Source organism: Aspergillus brunneoviolaceus (genome assembly GCF_003184695.1).
Source record: "Aspergillus brunneoviolaceus CBS 621.78 unplaced genomic scaffold BO95scaffold_45, whole genome shotgun sequence".
NCBI lineage: Eukaryota > Fungi > Ascomycota > Eurotiomycetes > Eurotiales > Aspergillaceae > Aspergillus > Aspergillus brunneoviolaceus.
In genome coordinates, this window is record NW_020290775.1 from 18,953 (window position 1) to 37,636 (window position 18,684).

At 51.4% G+C, this 18,684-nt stretch overlaps 5 protein-coding genes across 5 annotated transcripts; 1 reads left to right on the top strand and 4 right to left on the bottom strand.

Annotated features, from left to right (window-relative positions):
• Positions 1-145: 145 nt before the first annotated feature.
• Positions 146-2,597, bottom strand: BO95DRAFT_416470 (glutamate--cysteine ligase). Its single transcript, XM_025584388.1, has 7 exons — positions 2,367-2,597; positions 2,231-2,303; positions 2,116-2,181; positions 1,956-2,065; positions 1,758-1,887; positions 1,141-1,710; positions 146-1,092 (listed from the first exon to the last, which is right to left on the bottom strand). The coding sequence occupies exons 1-7, from the start codon at positions 2,375-2,377 to the stop codon at positions 166-168; spliced, it is 1,887 nt and encodes a 628-aa protein (XP_025440828.1). The 5' UTR covers positions 2,378-2,597; the 3' UTR covers positions 146-165.
• Positions 2,598-3,622: 1,025 nt separating this feature from the next.
• Positions 3,623-5,382, bottom strand: BO95DRAFT_499515 (MFS transporter; the record flags this gene model as incomplete). The annotated part of the gene is made up of 2 exons (XM_025590960.1): positions 3,623-4,858; positions 4,921-5,382. 2 exons carry the CDS (start codon positions 5,380-5,382, stop codon positions 3,740-3,742), a joined length of 1,581 nt encoding a protein of 526 aa, XP_025440829.1. The 3' UTR covers positions 3,623-3,739.
• A 1,142-nt stretch (positions 5,383-6,524) lies between these two features.
• BO95DRAFT_444159 (formin-mediated actin nucleation enhancer) lies at positions 6,525-10,590 on the bottom strand. The gene is made up of 2 exons (XM_025586819.1): positions 10,048-10,590; positions 6,525-9,959 (listed from the first exon to the last, which is right to left on the bottom strand). Exons 1-2 carry the CDS (start codon positions 10,204-10,206, stop codon positions 6,987-6,989), a joined length of 3,132 nt encoding a protein of 1,043 aa, XP_025440830.1. The 5' UTR covers positions 10,207-10,590; the 3' UTR covers positions 6,525-6,986.
• A 3,424-nt stretch (positions 10,591-14,014) lies between these two features.
• BO95DRAFT_175205 (putative PAB1 binding protein (Pbp1)) lies at positions 14,015-17,093 on the top strand. Its single transcript, XM_025580850.1, has 3 exons — positions 14,015-14,236; positions 14,298-14,571; positions 14,620-17,093. Exons 1-3 carry the CDS (start codon positions 14,132-14,134, stop codon positions 16,962-16,964), a joined length of 2,724 nt encoding a protein of 907 aa, XP_025440831.1. The 5' UTR covers positions 14,015-14,131; the 3' UTR covers positions 16,965-17,093.
• An 885-nt stretch (positions 17,094-17,978) lies between these two features.
• Positions 17,979-18,473, bottom strand: BO95DRAFT_444161 (uncharacterized protein; the record flags this gene model as incomplete). Its single annotated transcript, XM_025586820.1, has 1 exon — positions 17,979-18,473. A coding segment is annotated over exon 1 (197 nt), but the record flags the coding sequence as incomplete, so codon positions are not given.
• Between the last annotated feature and the right edge of the window lie 211 nt (positions 18,474-18,684).

The window sequence follows — 18,684 nt, forward strand, 5'->3', positions numbered from 1 at the left end:
GCCAGTGGACTTAATGTCCTGGTTCACACAACCTCTTACAGATGTGACAAGAATAGGAATTCTGGCATAAGGATAGTTTAAGTCTCAACAGATCCGAACCCGGTGCACTTACGATCACAAATCAACTAACATAGTTATCTATTCCAGTACATGCTAAATTACAAGTCACTCGCCCATGCTTATGATCTCTTGCAGTAAATCAAACCGAATCTTGTCCCCAACCCGACTATCTCTCCGGTACTCGGGATGTGCCATAACAACCGACCTCATCCACTGCGCCGGGGTAGGGAGCTCTCCACTAGCTCGTTTACTTATCACATCCAGATACGGCTTCAGTCGCTTTCTCTCTCGCAGTGGGGTGTCCATGTACTGCAGGTATGCCCATACGATGTTGATCAAGCCAGGAAACCCCGATGGAACCTCCGAGTTCTCGCCGTTGACGATTTCATCCATGGATAACAGAGCGTACTGCGCTGAGGATTCATAGCCAGCCTCTTCCGAGTCTCTCAACGTGTCTATCTTCTGTCTCATGCAGCAGTTAGACGTGCATGTTTCACACGTATGTGGCTGTTGCTTTGCTGCAGACCAACCCGTACGACGAAACCAGATTTTCTGATCAAGCGCAGCATTGCGCTTCTGGGCTCGCTCCATAGAGTCGCTCAATTTGTCGATGGGGATGTAGAGGTTCAGGTGGAAGGCGGTGATGGCGCGCGAGAGAAGGTATATGAATATGGAAAATGCAGCATTGTCATGGTCTGTCAGTTGAACCTCCATGGGCCGAAATTCAACTCGCCAGCCGGGTCCGGAGTTGCACAATGGGGGTTTGAGCCGGACATGTTGCCATACACTATTGTAGAGCATATCGAAGAGACCCGTATCGCTGGCGTCGAATTGTTCGATATCTTCCCGACTCACAATAATAGGATCACGAGAAAGAACGGTTGCGAAGTGATGAGCCAGAGGCTCATCCATCCCGCCAGCTAGCAGACTCTGCTTGAGTCTTTCGTCGATCGGTTGCGAGGATGTCTTGCTTTCCACATCTAGTGGCTTCTCTGATGAGATATATGTACGATTCCAGGAATAACGAGGTGGCTGCCGCGGTGAGTAACTCTATGGGCATATGGTAGGAATCTCACTTACAATTGTGGCCAGCTCCTCTGTTGTGCGGTCATCCAAGGAAGCAGAGATGTATCCCCAGCGCGTATCTGTGTCTACCAAATAGCCTTTGTAGATAGGTGTTGCAGCGGTCAATGCCAACATAAGCGGCCCCAAAACCATGAGCTGATCGTGTAGCCATCGAGCTTCAGGCTCATTTGGCGTTTGCATTGTGACTTGAATGCAACAACATCCCATCCCAAGTTCGGGGCAATCGAGATATATGTACCCTTCCTTAGGGTCTGCTGGTGGCAACTGCTGCGATGCATACTCGTACGACACGTTCTCGTCGTAGAACGGTTGCTCGGTCAATTTGTCTCGAAAGACCGGAATGTGGCATTCGAATCGTCCTTGTCGCCGGGTAGCCAGGTTCTCTGTCGCCATGATGTAGCGCGTACTTGGATGGTAGACTCGGCCATCTGGAGCATTTCCTGAGAATCTTTCGTCTGGCTCTGAGGCTGTGAATAGCCCCCGTGTACCCAGACCAGGCAAGACACTAAGAGTCACAGGATGTTGATTCGGTAGTAGACACTGTCGAATCAGATCTCGCCTAGACTCAGACGATCAAATTAGAGCCTGATAACGTAGGCGTAGAATATGACTTGCCGTAGCCGCATATTGTTTTCCACCTTCAGTAGTGCGGTAATCTCTCCTCCGTATGGCTTCGCGGGAGTGGCCTCAATCATGTACCGACCCCATTCTGGCTGAAAAGAGACTGCATTCCAGGATTTGCTGAGTACCACCAGTGAAAAAGTCATTTTTGTCGTTCTTTTGGAAGGGGGCGTGTCTCATGGTCTTACTCGTTCTCTTTTGCGCAACGCTTCTCATATTGGCGCAGAACATTCTCCTGGCTCAAAAGCAGCGTGGCCTTGGATGCTTTTGCATCAACATTGATCAAAGTGTACTCGATCTAACCAGTAAGTAAATAATCACACCATTGATGAAGGGCGAATAACTTACTTCATCTCCCCAGAGGGCCTCGGGGTCAATACGATATTTTTGCCTCGTCCAGATATGCAATAGTTGCTTGTCGCGGTCAATTTTCCTGTCCTACTAAATTGAGGGCGACTCTTACTTCTGCCGCTCCTTGGCGAGCGATAGGCGCAATGTCTTTGATTTCTTGCCAGGAGATGGGAGCCGTGTTAAGACTTGAGTCTGGAAGTCAGTCTGACGAAGGTAAGGGTAACGAGGTTGTATGTAGTTCCACATACGCGGGGCCCATTGTTGCTAGTGTTGCTAAGATTTTTTATTCGGCTCTCTGCTACGCCGATACACACAGAGGTCGGCATCAGAATAAATAGTTCCCCAAGGGCTTTGCATCCATTTGGTTCAGTCAACGTAAGCTTGGTTATAGGTATACCCACTGAATTCCGTGCCGATCATCCTTGAGAACTGTAAAGCACCCATCAAGGGCGTTGGCCGACTATGATTTTCGGTATACGTAATGAGAGCGGCAGAAAAGCAAATGTTCTGATGCAGCATTGAAAGTCTATGCAGTTGTCTATTGCCAATGATGAAATCGCATCTAGCGGTAGCAAGCGATTGGGGATGCCCCTTGCATGGTGGCTTCGTCAGCGTTGTCAGGGAAGCGCCACCCGGCGGAAGTGCAAGCCATCGACGGCTCTTAGTTTCGAGAAAGGTTGACGTAGAGTCAAGACGCGTTAATCATCATTGCTCTCTCCATCATACCGAGGCGGTCATTTTAGGAAGAAGCTTGCGTGGTTGACACCCCCCTGTGGCCGTCCGAGATGATCTGCTTCGACATGCATATTTGACTCCTTGGCACGGTCAATTAAAATAAGCCACAATAGTGGAAACATTGAACTCCAGGTGTCGATAGGATGCTGTCGGCCAGTTCATTGCGCATGCGCGAAGGCAATGGTCAAGCCGATTGATTCTCTGTCCGCACGCGGAGATATCGAAGGCGACGAGTGTTCGAAATTGTGAGTCTTTGAACTGCAAGGGGTGCGGATCAGCTTTCGGTGCAGTTGAAATGGCTGGATCGAGGAAATTTGCTTCGATGAGATGCTCTTCAGCGTAGACCCTTCCTGGGAGGTATATGTGTATCTCACACCGTACAGTACAATCCACAGCAGGCAGTCATCTTGGCTGCATGTAGATGCTCGTCATCACGTGGAGGACTCCCTGGTATGTGCCTTGCCCAGGGATGGCGGAGAGCCGCGTCTGCTGCGTGTCTCATTACGAAAAAGGGGTGGCAGGGGGGGGGGGTTGGTCTCGTTCTTGAAATCGTCATCTTGAACTTTCTGTGGCTGCACAACATGAAGGTAAAAACTGAGAACTGGGAGAAGTTGGAGGGGCTCGCTGTCGCTCGGGAGAAAAAAAATGCTATACAAACATGAACCGATATGATAATGGGACGGTTGGTCATTCTGGGGCCCCTTCCTATTACTGGACTAGCTATTCCACGTGATCAATTTACCACATTAATGATAGTATTATATCCACTCTCATCGAACACGTATTTATGACAGGGAACAGGTCTAATTATACATTCTGAGCGATCAAACTCCACCACTTGGTCGATCGAGCGAGAGATCATCAAGCGAGATCGTCAAAGAAACCATTATTGCTCGGCCCAGCTGCTCCTCCGTCTCAGCGCCTCGCCATACCTCCACAGAAACCACGGAATGGGACACCCGATGACCAGCGCCGTGAATGCCAGAACAAAATTCCCCCAACCATACCCCAGTGCGCGGTACATGGGCGGACTAAACAAGGGAAACCCGAAGCCCGTAAGCCCCCGCAGGATGTATACACCACCGTTGGCGCTGGCCGCGTAGACACTGTACGTCTCGAGGAGGTAGGCGTTGGTGCACTGGAAAATAATCGTGGCGCCCATTAAGGGCAGGGCAATGCCGAGATCTGGAAAGATCCAGTGTGTATGAGCCTCAGCTGTCCACCCGTAAATGAACAGACCGGCTGGGATGAGAAGGCTGGCAGGAATCATCAGCGGAAGGCGGAATTCAGGGTTACGCTTTTTGGAATTCTGGTCGGGAGTGTATTTCTCTTCCAAGCCGTCAGAACTGGCGGTGGGGGCAGGCGAATCCTGCTGTTGCTGCTGCTGCTGCTGCTGTTGTTGGCGCCGCTTTAGAAAACAGTAGATTTTATCGGCAACAACAGCACAGGTCTGTGCACCGAGAAGGTAGCCTATGCATGGGGCGAAATAGTTGAGACTGCCCCGGCTAGTGGACATGTGATATTGCGTGGTCCACAAAGTAGAGAAAGTCGAGAGAACAAGGTAGACCAGACCGTAGAGGTAACCATAATAAAGAGCTAATGCCTGAACAATCGGTTGAGTAAGAAGCAAGTGAATGGAGCGCAGGAGGGTGCGTTTGTAGAGGTGAACCAGGGTCTCATCGTCAGGCTTATTGGCGTCGTCCATGTCAAAGCGGGTGCGAAGCATTGCGTCTCTATGTTGCGGCGAAGACTGCAAATGATCTTTCTTGCGTCGAAGAAGAACCGGTGCATATGTCTCTTTGGATAGACAAGTCCCAATCAGGATGGTGACGCCCGCGAATATAGAAGTAGCATGGAACGCCCATCGCCAGCTCGTGTAGTCGGTGATATAGGCTCCGGCTATCGGGCCGAGACAGGATCCCAGAACCGGGCCCATGTTTAGAAGTGCAATGCTGAGACCGCGCTCCTCGGGACGGAAGCAGTCGCCTATTGTGCTTGATCCAACCTGGCTCACACTGTTAGTGTATGGATGCCCTGTCAAGATGGAAAGGAAAAAAGAGGAAATACCGCCAGAGTTGCGCTTGCACCAAGCCCGCTCAGCAATCGGAAAGCAAGCAATTGAGGAAAGCTTCGTGCAAATCCGCCAGCCACATTGAAGACAAGAAAGAATGCATTTCCTCCTTGTAGAACAGGTACACGCCCCACGAGCTCACTGAGGGGACCTAATAGCAGAGGCCCTATACTATAAGTGATCAAGAACAGTGACACTGCTAATGGGCTTGTAAACGTGGACGTGACATTCAAATCAGTCGAGATTGTGTCTATAGCTGGCGCAATGATTGTGGATGACAACGGCATCAGGAAAGTTGGGGGGATTAGAGTGAACAAGACAACCCATTTTCGAAAATCTGGCCATCTGTGCGGATGTTCGTCTGATTCAAAATCGATGATGACCGTAGACTGGCTGTGCTGCACGAGGGAATCTTGCAGCTCTTCCTCTTGAGCGACTCGGTAGGCTTTGTCCTCCATTGTGAATATTCGATAAAAAGAGTGCGCTCATCGACCGAGCGCGAAAGAAGACATTTGACATACTTGTATCAATTGATCTGATTGGGAAATTCGAGCAGGAATAAACTGTGTTGCAGGATGAATCTGAAACCTCCAATGATGTACATTCTTGTGAAGCCACTTGCGTAAGCCCTTGAAACGACATGATGGTGTACAAGGAGCCCTTGCATGATCTTCGTCGAATGATAATATCGCGATCTGCAATTTGCATAGCCCCTGACAGGACCCGTAAGTAGGTCAGCATTGGTTTTATCGCCGAAATTATGAGGTCTACCGAATTGCCTGTCTTGGATGCCAGGGGGCCGCTCATGTCATTGATTCTCCTTAGACTGAGATTACAAAAGGAGAGACGAGATCCCTTTCATGGTGTGACTGAACTCCTTTGTTGAAGAGCATGGAGGTCATTATATTAGGCCTTCTCCTTAAGTTAGAAGAGACAGCATGTAACTAGTGGCTTCATGTCTTTGTAAGGAAATGTCTCGCTCCATTTTGAGCTCAACACTAACAGCAGATACATTTTCCCACCGGGCTATGACTGGAAGATGCAGCAATGATAGGGTCCTTTGATTTTTCGCCAAGCAGGTGATTATAGTCAGAGGCGATCTGCCTCTGTCGAAAGGGTCCAAAGGCAGTTTGAACCTGGCTTCTTGCGAATGATCTCACACTAAGGTGGAATGGAATACTGGATCCAAGTTGCATTTACCTTCTGGTTTTCATCAAATCACACTCGTTGAGCTCATGTATTATGGCATCGCCGATCCCAGTAGTGGTGATATCTTCACTCATCTGATTGGTAACTTAAGCTCAAGATTCAAGGTAGGTAGAGTTAACGATGAACTCAGTTATCTGCCGCGCTGGTGGCAAACAAGGATGGCTGCAGTCTTACCTAACCTCAACGAGCTAGCCGGCTCATCTTAAGGTTCGGCCCGGAATTAGCAGTGCATTTTACACTCAGCTGGCTAGTTCAAGGCAGTCGCAAAGCCATTCATGAGCCATTGATAGATGGAGGACGGGTTTCGGGCCACATGGGCAGCAGCCTGTGTCATTTATGGCCGATTTAGAGGATACGAGTATGAATGAGCATATGAATATCCTGCACTTGACAAGACAATCACGATGTTTTGTGCAATGTATTCTCCGCCATTAGCAACATTCGACATGCCATCAACTCTCTAAGAATGTAAAAAATGCAGAGACTACTCCACATGCTTGATCCATCTTTCGCCCGAGGCTGGCGGAGCAATGTAAGACAAGAAACACCAATCCTCCCCTGTATCATCAATGTTCATAACGCGCCACAAGCTGGCAGGGTATCAATACACGAACGCGCAAGGTTTCTCGAATACGCAGCAATCAGTGGGCGGAGCCAAGTGAGACGAATCAAGCAAAACAGGTAAAGGGAAAGGTATGATAGTGAGAGTGCAGGTATGGGCCAAAACACACAAAGGAGACGTCAAAAAGAGTGCAATCCAGACGAGTCAAGCAAAGTGTAGGATGTATATGATGAAAAAAATGAAAATGCAGCTGATTATGTTGACCGCAGGCTGGCCAACCAGCGCTAGTTCCTAGGGGCCAGAATCGGGACGATGAGCATCGTTGATAGGTTCCTCCTGCTTGTCACTCTCGTCGTTCTTCTCAACCTCCGAGCTCGGTGCATTCTGCTCCTCTTCTGCCTCGTGGTCGTCGTCCTCAGAAGCAGAATTCTTTTCTTGAAGAAAGGTCCCCTGCGTGGCTGCAATTTCCTCCGCAGGGTTTTCCTGACTTTCTGTGTCGGACTTCATTTCAGCATCTTCCTCAGGCTGCTCAGCCGATTCCGCTTGCGCTGCCGCTGCTTCAGCTTCAGCTTTTGCTAACTCGGCTGCGCGCGCCTGTTGTCTCTCCCAGACCTCCTTGCGAATACGTTCATCCTTAGCGCGACGAAGTCTTTCAGCCTCTTCCACGCCTCCACTCTTCTTCAGCTTGCCCTCCTCAACAAATGCACCGAGTTCTTTTTGGAACTTGCCAACTCGACGAGTCTCAAGCTCTTTCTGGCGAGCCTTCTCTGCCCTCTCAATCGCTTCTAACCGAGATTCATGGTTGGGTTGCAGAGCACGCACCTCTCCAAGAACGCTGTCCTTGGCTTTCACCGGGTCGACTGCCGGATCAATCACCACATTGCGCGAAGTATGACGCAGCGCAGGACCACCGGTAGCATTCTGCATCGCTTGCTGCTTAGTCGCCTGTTCAACAAGGGCAAAAGTCTGAGCAGCTTTTTCCAAATCGTCTTGAAGATCAGCTGCGAGATCTTCTTGCATAGTGAGCTGATCCCGTTCCTCGCAAACCAGCTGAAGTTCCTTCTCCCAGATTTTCGTCCACACAGGCTTCTCCCGCTTGAGGAATTCTTGCATCTTCTTGATTTCCTTGGTAACGGCACTGATGTCCTTGCTGACAGTCTCGAGTTGCCTTGGAAGGGGACGAACACCACGGCTCACCACATCCTTGCGAAGATCCTCAACGAGATCCTGAAGATCGTCTACCCGGGCCACGAGGCGTTCGGATTCTTCAGCGAGCTCCTTCTTGCCAGCATCCACGCGCATACGACCAGCATCGCCTTCATAGGATGGCACAGAAACATCTGCAGCGACAGTCTTCAGGCTGCCTGCCTTGGTACGAATCGCATTCATGGAGCTGGCAATGTCGGAAGAGAAGTTGGAATACGTTTGGCGCACAACGGCGAGATCGCGTCTCAAGCTCTGAAGTTCTGCAAGTTGGCTGTCGCTTCCTGTGATAGGGCCCTTACGGCTGTCAGCGAGATTCGAGGTGGATAGGCCAGGCGCGGGAGGTGCGGCGGCTAAGCGAGCCATTTCTTTCGCCGCCTCCAGCTGGCGCTCCGAAACACGCTGCATCATGCTCTCTTGACCTTCAAGAGCACCCTTGACGCCTTCAATCAAACGACGAACTCCACCAAACTCATCATCGAAATGCTTCTTGACTTCATCCAGAATGTCAACATTGAGCACCAAAACAGATCGGTCCTTAACGTCACTCAGATCTTCCAGTTCGTGGCGTACGCCAGAAACGGGATCCTGGATATAAATCTCCGGTAGATCGACTCCATTGTTGTGAGTATTCCAGGCAAATTTCTCGATGAAAGCCAATTGAAGGCGCCCAATGGTAAGGCCAGAATAGCCTTCGGGAAGGACAAATTTCTTGATTTTGCTCCTGTATTGCAGAAACAAGGTGAGCTCCTTGCCTGGAGTTTGCTGTTCTGGAGAATATTGAGACGATTGCGGCGGGGTGGCGGTAGTGGCAGACGGCGGGCGTCGCTCTGATTTGGGAGTGCCAGGTGAAGCTGGTCCTGTCGGTTCCTTTGTCGGCTCAAATGCCTCGGCGAGGGCTGGTTCATCTGGAGGTTGAGGGAGTTCTGGCTGTCGTCCGGTCACGGAAGAATCTGCTATGTCGTCCTCGGGGCGTACCGGAGCCGTGTCTTTGGTGGTTGCAGCGGCTTCCACGGGTGACTGTGCGCGAGCTTCTGCGTGGGACTTTGGGCGCTCCTCTTCGATACTGGGTACCTTCGAAGGTGTCTGCGCCGCGGCGCCTTTGAGGTCCGTCAGCCGGTTAGTCGATCGTTGTCGTCCATGAACAGATCCACGCAAGCGCACAGCATTGAGAGATTCACGCACGTCCCGACCACGGTTTGGAATGGGAGAATTTTGAGACGGAAGTACGGGAACTCCATTTGATGAGCCGCCCAAGTGCTTTTGTATCTGATACGCAGAAAATCGTCGAGACGCACGGCGCTCCAATTCACCGCTTCTCTGCAAAGCACCCAGTGCATCGTCCTGCTTTGGAGGAGGGGGCGGTGCGGGGTACGAGGCCGTAGTGGATGAAACCACGGGAGCCTTCGAGGGTGTTGCACTATCTGTGTGAGAGGATTGAGACAAGATACTCTGTGTCTCTCTTCTGGAGGCCTCGCGTTCGGAAAAGCTTGAGCCTCGCGCATCCGCTCCTATAGTTGATGATGTTCGCGCCGTGGCATCCTCCGCAGAGCCATTGCTTCCGTAGCGACGGGTTGATCGCTTCGGGGAGGTCACCGTAGACGCAGTTTCCTCATAAGCCTGGTTCATGGCCGCCTGTGTAGCTGCAGCACTTCCAGTACTTGCCTGTCGACCGGGCAAAGGTCTACTTTCCTCCTTTTGCTGCCGAGACCGTAAACGAGCTTGCTTCTTTTTGAGGCCATGTAGGAGATTGATGATGATGTCACGAATGCGGGGGAGGTAGCGATCGAGGGCTTGTGGAGATGCATCTTGACTAAGGGTATCTTCAAGGATGGTGCGGAGGAGGTCTGGTACAGGGCCAAGATCTGAGGTGTCGACTCCGATAGCGTTAAATGCGCGACAAGCCAGATTGAATTCGTAGCCCAACCGCACGTAGACATCGGAGACCTCGTTCTCCGATGCCTGTCGCCGGGACCATTGTGTCAAGGTTTCGAGCAGTTGTTTCGTGGCCACTAACAGATGCGTGACACTTTTCTCAATTTGGTTGATCTGTCTTTCGGGCTGACGGGGATCATCAGCACCACGAGGTCAGACCGGAACATTTGTGGAGCAACAATAAGGGGCGGTGACCAGCAGCGGCGCGACTTACCACTACAGTTTTCGAGGAGGACTGAGAACGTGTTGAGCTAGACGAGCTGCGGGGCGCAGAAGCCATAGTGGACTCGACACTGCTTCCTGAACCGGAGGGGAAATGCTGGCCGGAGGGACTTCGCTGCTGGGAGCGAGAGGTGCTGGAGGTGGACTGCATGAGTGCAGCAGACAAGGAAGCTCCGAGGAGGCTCTGTTCAGGGCCAGCAGTGGTTAAGCCGGGAAATGTGCCGGTTTAAGTGCAACGAGCAGACGCAGGGAGCAAGGAAACGGGGAAGAGGACCCGAAAATTGTCTCAGAGGATTCGTGTAAGGGGAACGAGCGGAAAGACGGTCGGAAGTCGAATTTGGGAAACGAGACCCAAAAGAGGCCGTACAAAAAGAGAAACAGGGAGAGGGGTCGAGAAAAGGAGGGAGAGGAGGCAGGATACGAGTGCAGAACGAGTGTCTAAGGCAGGATAGATAAGTATAGCCAAGGAACCAGCCTCTTTCTCACAAGATGAGGGGTCCGGTGGTAGTTAGTAGGTGGTGGGAAGTTAGTGGTGATTTGAGGTGGTGGTGGTGGTGGTGGTGAATTTAGGTAGCACAGGCTAGTTCTAATAGGTACCGTAGTCGGGGGAGACGGACTTAGGAGTGGATTAATTAGTTAGTGCTCAGTCTAACTTGACAGTCTAATGAGGTGTTAGCCAGGCTGTAACTAGAGTGTAGATCTGACAGTTAGTTAGTCTAGTTGCCAGTGTGCTGTTGTTGTCTTTCAAGTTGTCTTTCTTGGGCACCAAATCAAGTTCCACACTTCACGACTTCAGCCCCCAAAATCCAAGTCAGTCAGTCAATCTCATCAATGATTGTCCAGTCGCTACGGCAAGTGCGCTGGTTAGCGCCGAGACTTTGTGCCTCAGGCATTAAGTCCCCACTGCCCGATAGGCTCTCAGGTCACCTGCTCCACCAGCCTCCGGGATTTACCAGACGCATTGCAGCAGCCCTGAGCTTCCCTTCCACCCCCACAGCTCAGCTGTGCTGATAAGGTCATTGAACAGGGTCTAGGATTGGCGTGTGGATAACTTTCTTTACGTATATATCATCAGTGTACCGCTTGCTCTTCATGCTGCCATATGAATGAACACCGCAGTATCACAGCATCTCCTTTCCACCTACTACACCGACCCGTGGGTGGAAAACACGAGCTTAGACATACCATGCAGTCAAGTGCACTTCTGTGTCATATTCACTATTGAGTCCCATCCGAGCCTTTAGCTTCGGGAACAGAATTTGTATCTTCTTCAAGTTTCAACCCTCTGCGAGGCCTATCACTTGCTGCAATCGCCGATAAGTTAGTCAGTCGATGCCACTGCCTACCTAGGACGTACTTTCACTCTGCAAGCCTGACCAAACTTTGGAAGAGTTTCACCCTTGTCTGTTTCAACCTTTCTTACGTAAAGAGCCTGTACCTATTTTTAAACTCAACACAAGCCATACCTGAGTGCACCATAATCACTACTATATCAAAACTCCGGCTGGGTCTCACTCGACTGGTAGACATCTGAATTCTGGTCATAATTCACTGCGCACAACTCGTGACTTGTTTGCCGTCGGATGGTCTGACTTGACAGGATGTCGCATCGCCTACATGACTACTTCCAGTTGTCACCGTCTCTCAGTGAGGGTGGGAGGCACCTAGTAGTCCACGGTTCGTTCCCGCTACCCCAACGGAAAGTGCTAACTAATTGGTCTACGGTGCTGTGTGATCTGTTTTGCAGCTCTGAAGCTCTCACACCACCGATGTTCGAATGGCTAAATAGCACAAATGCTGTTTTCTCTGGGGATTCGGGTCAACATGGGATACCACCACTCATCAAATCAAGCGCCAGTCTACAGTCAGATGAAGGTCCGGTTTCGAGACTAGGGATTGACTCGTATGCGGATTGAACTGTCCTGTTGTGAGATTTGTCGGATGCGTTGGCCGTACGGTTAACCCTTGCTCGGGGACATCACCAGTAAAGACCCTTCAAGTCACAACTTCTTCTGCGGAGATGAGAGCCGCCAACGCGGCTGCTGTTCAGCCGCGCTGACAGCACAGAGAAGGTCCTAAGCAGCAAGGGGTCATTCCAGATCTCGGGGCTACTGGTCCGGCCAACATGTCCGTAATTGGTGTAATTGTATAATTAGTATACATAGTATTCCAACCTCCAGTGACGGTGGATCAAATGTGCTCGGGTGGATTATGACAGGCCGCAAGGGCCGAGTCCATTGGTGTTGGGGATTGGAGATTGGCAAACCGACGGAGGGAAAGGCATACCTTAGGCAAGTGGAGTGAGGCGACATGGTGCGTCTCAGTAGCGAGGTGGAACAGATGCACACACACAGACGCATGTGCATCTCTGCATTCTGATTCCCTGGAGCGGACGCATAAAAGGAGAATCACTTTCTTTGTATCGTTTTTTGATAGGTAAGCAAAAGATGGGCAGAAGACAGAAGTTATCTAGAATACGATTCTGCTTACTGCTAATTTATACTGGTTTCTACACTATGTAATAGATGAAGGGAAAAGGTTGAGGATGAAGCATGACGGCACCACCAACACATTTGATTTAGATTGTGTACAATACATCCAGTACAGTAACTTAGTAAAGTATTGCGTACAGTGGAATCCATTCCGACCCAACCAATCTTCATTAGACAAGGTAATCATCATTGTAATGGGGATGAGAACAGTAGGGGCAGCAGCACGAAGAATAATGTTAAGGTAATGGAAATGAGCATGGTGTCTTCCCCACCTACGCTTTTGCACCAACCAAGGGTCTCTGATGTCCACCCGGAATCACTGACAAGCTTAACTAACCCCGACCTTACCGTAATAATGTGGTTATGGTTAGTGCAGTGCAAACCACCCGTACCCGTTCCAGTTCCAGTTCCAGCTCCAGTTCCATCACCACACCTCTTTCTCTCTCTCTCTCTCTCTCTCTCTCTGTCTCTCTAATCTTGACGCCGACCTCTTCTGGCTTCTCTCCTCCCCTCCACACCCTCCCGCGCCCGCCTCCCCTCCCCCCCAAAAATATTATTGATCTCTCCTTCCTTCCCTCTTACTATCAATCCCCTCTGGTTGACAACTTAACCTCTCCTGACGACGTCTGTCTTGATCAAAGACGTTGTCTATTATTTTCTTTCTCTTTCTGTTATTTTCCTCCTCTGAACGTCTGTTCTTCCTCGTCTTATCTCTCCCCCCTAGTTTCTCTATTCTTTCTTCATTTCAATTCCACCCCTCTCGTCAACTGTCGGTGGAATTCCAATTGGAGGTCCCGTGACTTGTCGCTGGCTCGCCTGGTCTGCTCTACGTCCTCTTCTTTCCACCCCCGCGCTCCTCTATCCTTTGCTTCTTCCTCCCACTCCATACCTCTATCGCCGTCCGTCTGGCACTGTTCGCGCAGGCGGTGTGTTACTGGCTTCGTGCCTTCCCGTCCCTCCAGTTTGCGACTTTACGTCGTGCGCCGACGTAGAGCTCTATCGTCACTTGGCGATCCAGCCAGATGGCTTCAACTGTCAACTCCGTGCCGGCCGCAAATAATGCATCCGGCAATGCCGTCAATGCGCAGAATCCCAGCGCTCGCCCTACACTGAGATCCAGCGCCAGTACCAAGGCGTCTGATGGAAACCGGCGTCAATCTGGTAGTCCGTTCGACGGTGGACAGAGGTATGTTTTGTTGTCCCGCTCATTGCTACCTGTTGCTTGCGGCCCTTTCCTCCGACCGACTCACCTCATTGCACCCTATTCACCGCTGGTCTTCTCCTATTCCCTTCTTGACTTCATGGCTCCTCCTAGAGAGCCTGAGTCCATGGACACTTGTCTCAATTGACGTTTCCTTGTCCCGCCTGTGCCTTTTTACGTCACCTTGCCCTTGGATACTCCAAAAATCATGTCTGCTCGCTCTATCGTCAAATACAACGCAGGAACTCTACTGTTCTTCATGACATAGGTCTAGACACATACTAACTAACAATTGTCCTCTCAGACGCAGTAACTCCCAGAAGGCTTGGTCACAAGGAAACCCAATCACTCAGCGATCTTCATATGCGCAGCAAAACGGCAGCATGCCCCAAAAGCAGCCAGCCTCGTCTAGAAATCCTTCCAAAGAATCTAACACGCCTGATAACCATGCACATGATCGCCTTGTGTTCTTGCTCACCAGCTTTATCGTAAGCTTCATCCAGCCACGATGGTCGTTGTAATTACAGCTCAGAAGCTAACAACTATTAGGGGCTAACTGCGACTGTCACAAGTAAAACTGGAGAGAAATACACCGGAGTCTTTTCGTCTGCATCTCTAGAGCCCAACGAATCTTCGTTCCTTCTGAAGATGGTCCAACGACCTAACAAGCAGGAACAGCACAGAGCGAATGGAGTGAGCGAGGCTTCTAGCCCATTCATGGGATCTGCACCGGATCACAGCATGTCTTTTGATGTCAAAGATATAGTCGACATCTCAGTGTCCGATGTTTCCACCACTGACGTTCTTGCCAAGGCTCCGAACGGTACGTTTCTAGCCCCCGCGTCGTCTTCATATACTGACAACTTCTCAGGTGCCTCCGTAGGCTTTAAGACTGATACTGACATCTCCGGCAACCTCGCAATTCGTGAGCGGACCTTGAAGCGCTGGGAGCCAGCAGCAGACACAGATGTGGATTTGTCCCTAGACGGCGCAAATGCCTCGTCCGGATGGGATCAATTCGAAGCGAACGCAAGACTTTTTGGCGCTACTAGTAGCTACGACGAGAATATTTACACGACCAGGATTGATCGCTCGGATCCTGCTTATAAGCTGAAGGAAGCAGAGGCTGCTCGGATCGCCCGCGAGATTGAAGGCACAAATACGGACAATGTCCATGTCCGTGAAGAGCGAGGTTTGGCGTCTGCGGATGACGGGGATGAAGAAGAGAAATACAGCGGTGTGCGCCGTGATGAAAAGGATTTCCCGCCCCTTATCTCTGGACAGCCAAACAAGTATACCCCACCAGCCAGGAGGCAGAATGCCGCTCAATCCGCTGCTCTCCCCGCATCTGCAGCCCCTGCCCGGTCGACCCCCACCGTTCCGAAGGATGCTGCCACTGCGACGCCGAAGGAGACTGCTCCGGTCCAGGCCCAATCTACGCCATCCAGGGTCGCTCCAGCTCCCGCTCCCGTTGTTGAGGCGGAAAAGAAACCCGCGGCATCCAAACCTCAACCGGGCCCTGCCCTGCCCGCTGCAAGTAATGCTACTGCCAACGTTGAAGTTGAGGTGTTGGATTCTTTCCGTCGATTCGCCGATAATGAAAAAGCGAAGATGCAGGAACGTCGCCGTAACCAAGCCTCATACGACCGCACCATTAAACTCAACGAATTGATGAAGTTCTCTAAAAACTTCAAACTAGCTACCCCTGTTCCCAAAGACCTAGTGCCGATTCTTGCCAAAGATCCCCACAAACAGGAAGAGATCATCCAGCGAGCCCAGCAACATGCCGAGGAGAAAACAGCAACGAAAGCATCCCCAGAATCCACAGAACCGAAGCCAGTGACCCGCGCTCCTGCGGCTACTACCGCTCCCCCTCTGGCCCAGACCGACCGTTCCAACATCTCGCGCGGTCGCCAAATGTTCCCCCCAACCGGCCCCAATGGTGCCCCCGCGGGGCGACTACCCCAGCAGAACATGCATGCGGGCCGTCAAGCCACAGGAATGCTTGGCCACCGTCTAGCTGACAATCTGCAGCAGAGGAAGGGAGTTGCAACGGGAGCGATTCCTGCACCCTTGCCCATCAACGAGGTTCGCAGCCCGCCAAGTGGCCCTGCTGGTGATCACCCTACCGTCACCAGCCCGACCAAGGCGCAGACTCCGACTTCAGCGGTCTCAAGTAAATTCAATGTGAGAGCTATGGAGTTCAAGCCGAACCCTGCAGCGAGCACGTTCACACCCGGCACCTCAAACATCTCATCTTCATTTGCTCGTGGACGCTCTGTCTCGCGGGCCACTAGCCCGTCCGCTTTCTTTGGTGCAAAGAAGCCACGCCCAATCTCAGAGCGACCCTCTCTTAACGAACAGTTCAATCCTATCAAGCGCATGAAGAAGGAAAGCACAGAAAAGAGTGACAAAGACTACACGTTCAATGGTGGCATACCCCCTGCCTATAAAACACTGCCCACCTGGGATGTGCCTGCCGGCAACGAAGAGAAGACATATCTACAGATGTTCAAGCCCCCTGCCTCTGTGCCGGCTATCTCCCCCCAGAACCGTTCTGCGTCAAACTCGTCGATTCCACATCAACCACAGATGCCCTTCCAGTATCCGCAGTCCTCCCAGGGTATGCCCCCGACAACTGGCCCTCCTCACGGCCCTCATCTTCATCCCCAGCAGCATCATGGTTCGGGTCCACCCCATTTCGATGATCCCCATCGTATGCAGTTGTCAGCGTCAACATCTCAAATATTCCCTTCTCCTCGTCTCCAGCATGGTTATCCTTCTCCTATGGCACCCCATGCTCAATTGGCGTTCGGACAGCCTATGCCACAGTTCTACGTCAACCAGGGCGGCCCGCAACCCGCTCATATGAGACACTATCCTGGCACTCCTCAATTCGTGAACCCACAATCTGGCATGGGTGCACCCATGATGATTCAGCAACCGTCCAGTGGGCCTTACATGGGCGTTCCTCAAGGTGTGGCTCCCTACACACCTCAGATGCAGATGTATTCGCCCAATCCTGGCCATGCTTATCCTCAACATGCACCACCTCCCCAGCCCCATAGTGGTTATCCTAGCCCTAGCCGCGGTGCCCCAATGATGATGCACCAGAATTCTCAACAGGGCCAGCCCCCACAGCCCGTCATGTTTATGTCTCCCGGACAGCATGGACAGCCAGTGCACCATTCCCAGCAGCCAGGACACAGTATGTAATCGCCCAGCACGCTCTTCCAGTCACAGGCATGCTAACATTCGGCTGGCAGTGCCTCCGGTTCGAGGAAATTATCCCCAGCAGCAGCAAACCCATTTCCAGTCTAGTCCTCACCAAGTGCATCATTACCCTCCTCACCAACACCGAACCCCCAGTAACGGCTATAATCAGATGCCTCAAGGTCCACCTCAGGTGCCTGCTCAGCCTCCACAGGCTGCCTCGTCTGGTGCTCAACCCCAGGAAGCTGCAGACGAAGTGAAATGAATCTCTTCTTGATTTTGCAAGACCCTGAATCGCAGGCTTGGCAACCTATCGGGAGGGCTGTGTTGACCCTCGATGGGCATTACTCGACTCCACTTAGCCGTGAACAAGATCAACTCACAGTTGGCGACTCCACCTCCGTGCCGACCCACACCTCAGTGTTTCTCGAATCTATCAGTACCATGTTACCTTCGCGCCTAGCTCTTCGCTTATTGAAGACGCATATAGTTCCAGGCGAGCGGATTGCTATTACATTTTGGTGCGTTCATCTTTGGTCCTGGATCTCCGTGTGCGGCCCAGACTAATTGCAGTAGACGACTCGTCAGTCTTATATTGAGTCCCTCGGCCGCGCCAGGCTCGAGTGCCCGAGAGATTTGCCAGAGAATCGGCTACAGGGTGAACGATAGCGGTTCCCTCGGGATGGTGTGGGGAGAGCCATGAGCGTGGGGCAGACCGTGGCCATCCTACACGGACCTACACGTAGGTTGTTGGAAGTGATCTTGGTTCCGACCATACCATTTATGAGGAACTGTTCAAGTCATTGCTTAATGGCAATGGTGTTCTGGGGGGTCTACTTCGTTTTCTCATTTTTGTCTGCTTATTAGGTTTCAGTTACCATTTTTTCGCGCGAGGGATGGAAGATTGGACAAGTGCATGTGGAAGAATGCGGTGGCATGAAGGATGATTTGTCAGTGGAAGCTATTGATGATGTAGTTCGGCACGAGCATGATGGAAGGGGGCTGAGGTCATAACGGGGAAGAGGTTTGCATGGAAGACACGGATATGAAGGAAGAGAGGGAGAAATCTGAGGGGTGATTTGCTATTAACTTCAAAAACAATGGAACTTTCAATCCGATTAGCCAATAGTCTATGTCAGTAAGCTGCGCGTGTTGCGCCGCAGCACACCACAGAACAATGACAGATATAAGGGGAATGTGCAATCTCCTCAGGTCTTTTCAGTTTATAAATTCGGTCGTCATTCAATCCACCTCAACCAACCGACACCATCAACTACCACTACCACCGCAGTACTTCCATCCTTTCCGCCCATGATCCATAGCCTCTCCATTCATCCCAACGAACCTCACAAACCACCAAGTCCCCAGAGTGCCTCGATTCCACAGCAAACCACATATACCAAGCCCCATGAGAACCCACAGCCACCCTTCAACACACCCCAATCCCCGCTCCCCAACCTCCTTCCCCATATACCACATACTATGTACCATACGGCATACAGTAGAAGTATCCCCCGAACCCCATCCCACCCCATAACCCCACCATTCCCGCCCTTCTCTTCCTCTCACACCGCACCCATTCACATCACAGCAGTTACTACCGAATCCCACAAACCTCACACTTTTCCACCCCCCTCTCCCAAGTTTCCCCGGGGTTATCGCCGTCAGAACTCACGTCCCCAATCGTTCATGAGTCAGACGAGATACAACGGGATCAAAGGGG

Coding starts and splice junctions, on each gene's coding strand:
- BO95DRAFT_444159 (XM_025586819.1), bottom strand. CDS start 10,206: ATGCAGTCCACCTCCAGCACCTCTCGCTCCCAGCAGCGAAGTCCCTCC. Junction 9,960..10,047: donor CCTCCTCGAAAACTGTAGTG/GTAAGTCGCGCC, acceptor GATCCCCGTCAG/CCCGAAAGACAGATCAACCA.
- BO95DRAFT_175205 (XM_025580850.1), top strand. CDS start 14,132: ATGCCCCAAAAGCAGCCAGCCTCGTCTAGAAATCCTTCCAAAGAATCT. Junction 14,237..14,297: donor TCTTGCTCACCAGCTTTATC/GTAAGCTTCATC, acceptor AACAACTATTAG/GGGCTAACTGCGACTGTCAC. Junction 14,572..14,619: donor TCTTGCCAAGGCTCCGAACG/GTACGTTTCTAG, acceptor ACAACTTCTCAG/GTGCCTCCGTAGGCTTTAAG.
- BO95DRAFT_416470 (XM_025584388.1), bottom strand. Junction 2,182..2,230: donor CTCGCCAAGGAGCGGCAGAA/GTAAGAGTCGCC, acceptor GACCGCGACAAG/CAACTATTGCATATCTGGAC. Junction 1,093..1,140: donor CAGAGGAGCTGGCCACAATT/GTAAGTGAGATT, acceptor TCACCGCGGCAG/CCACCTCGTTATTCCTGGAA.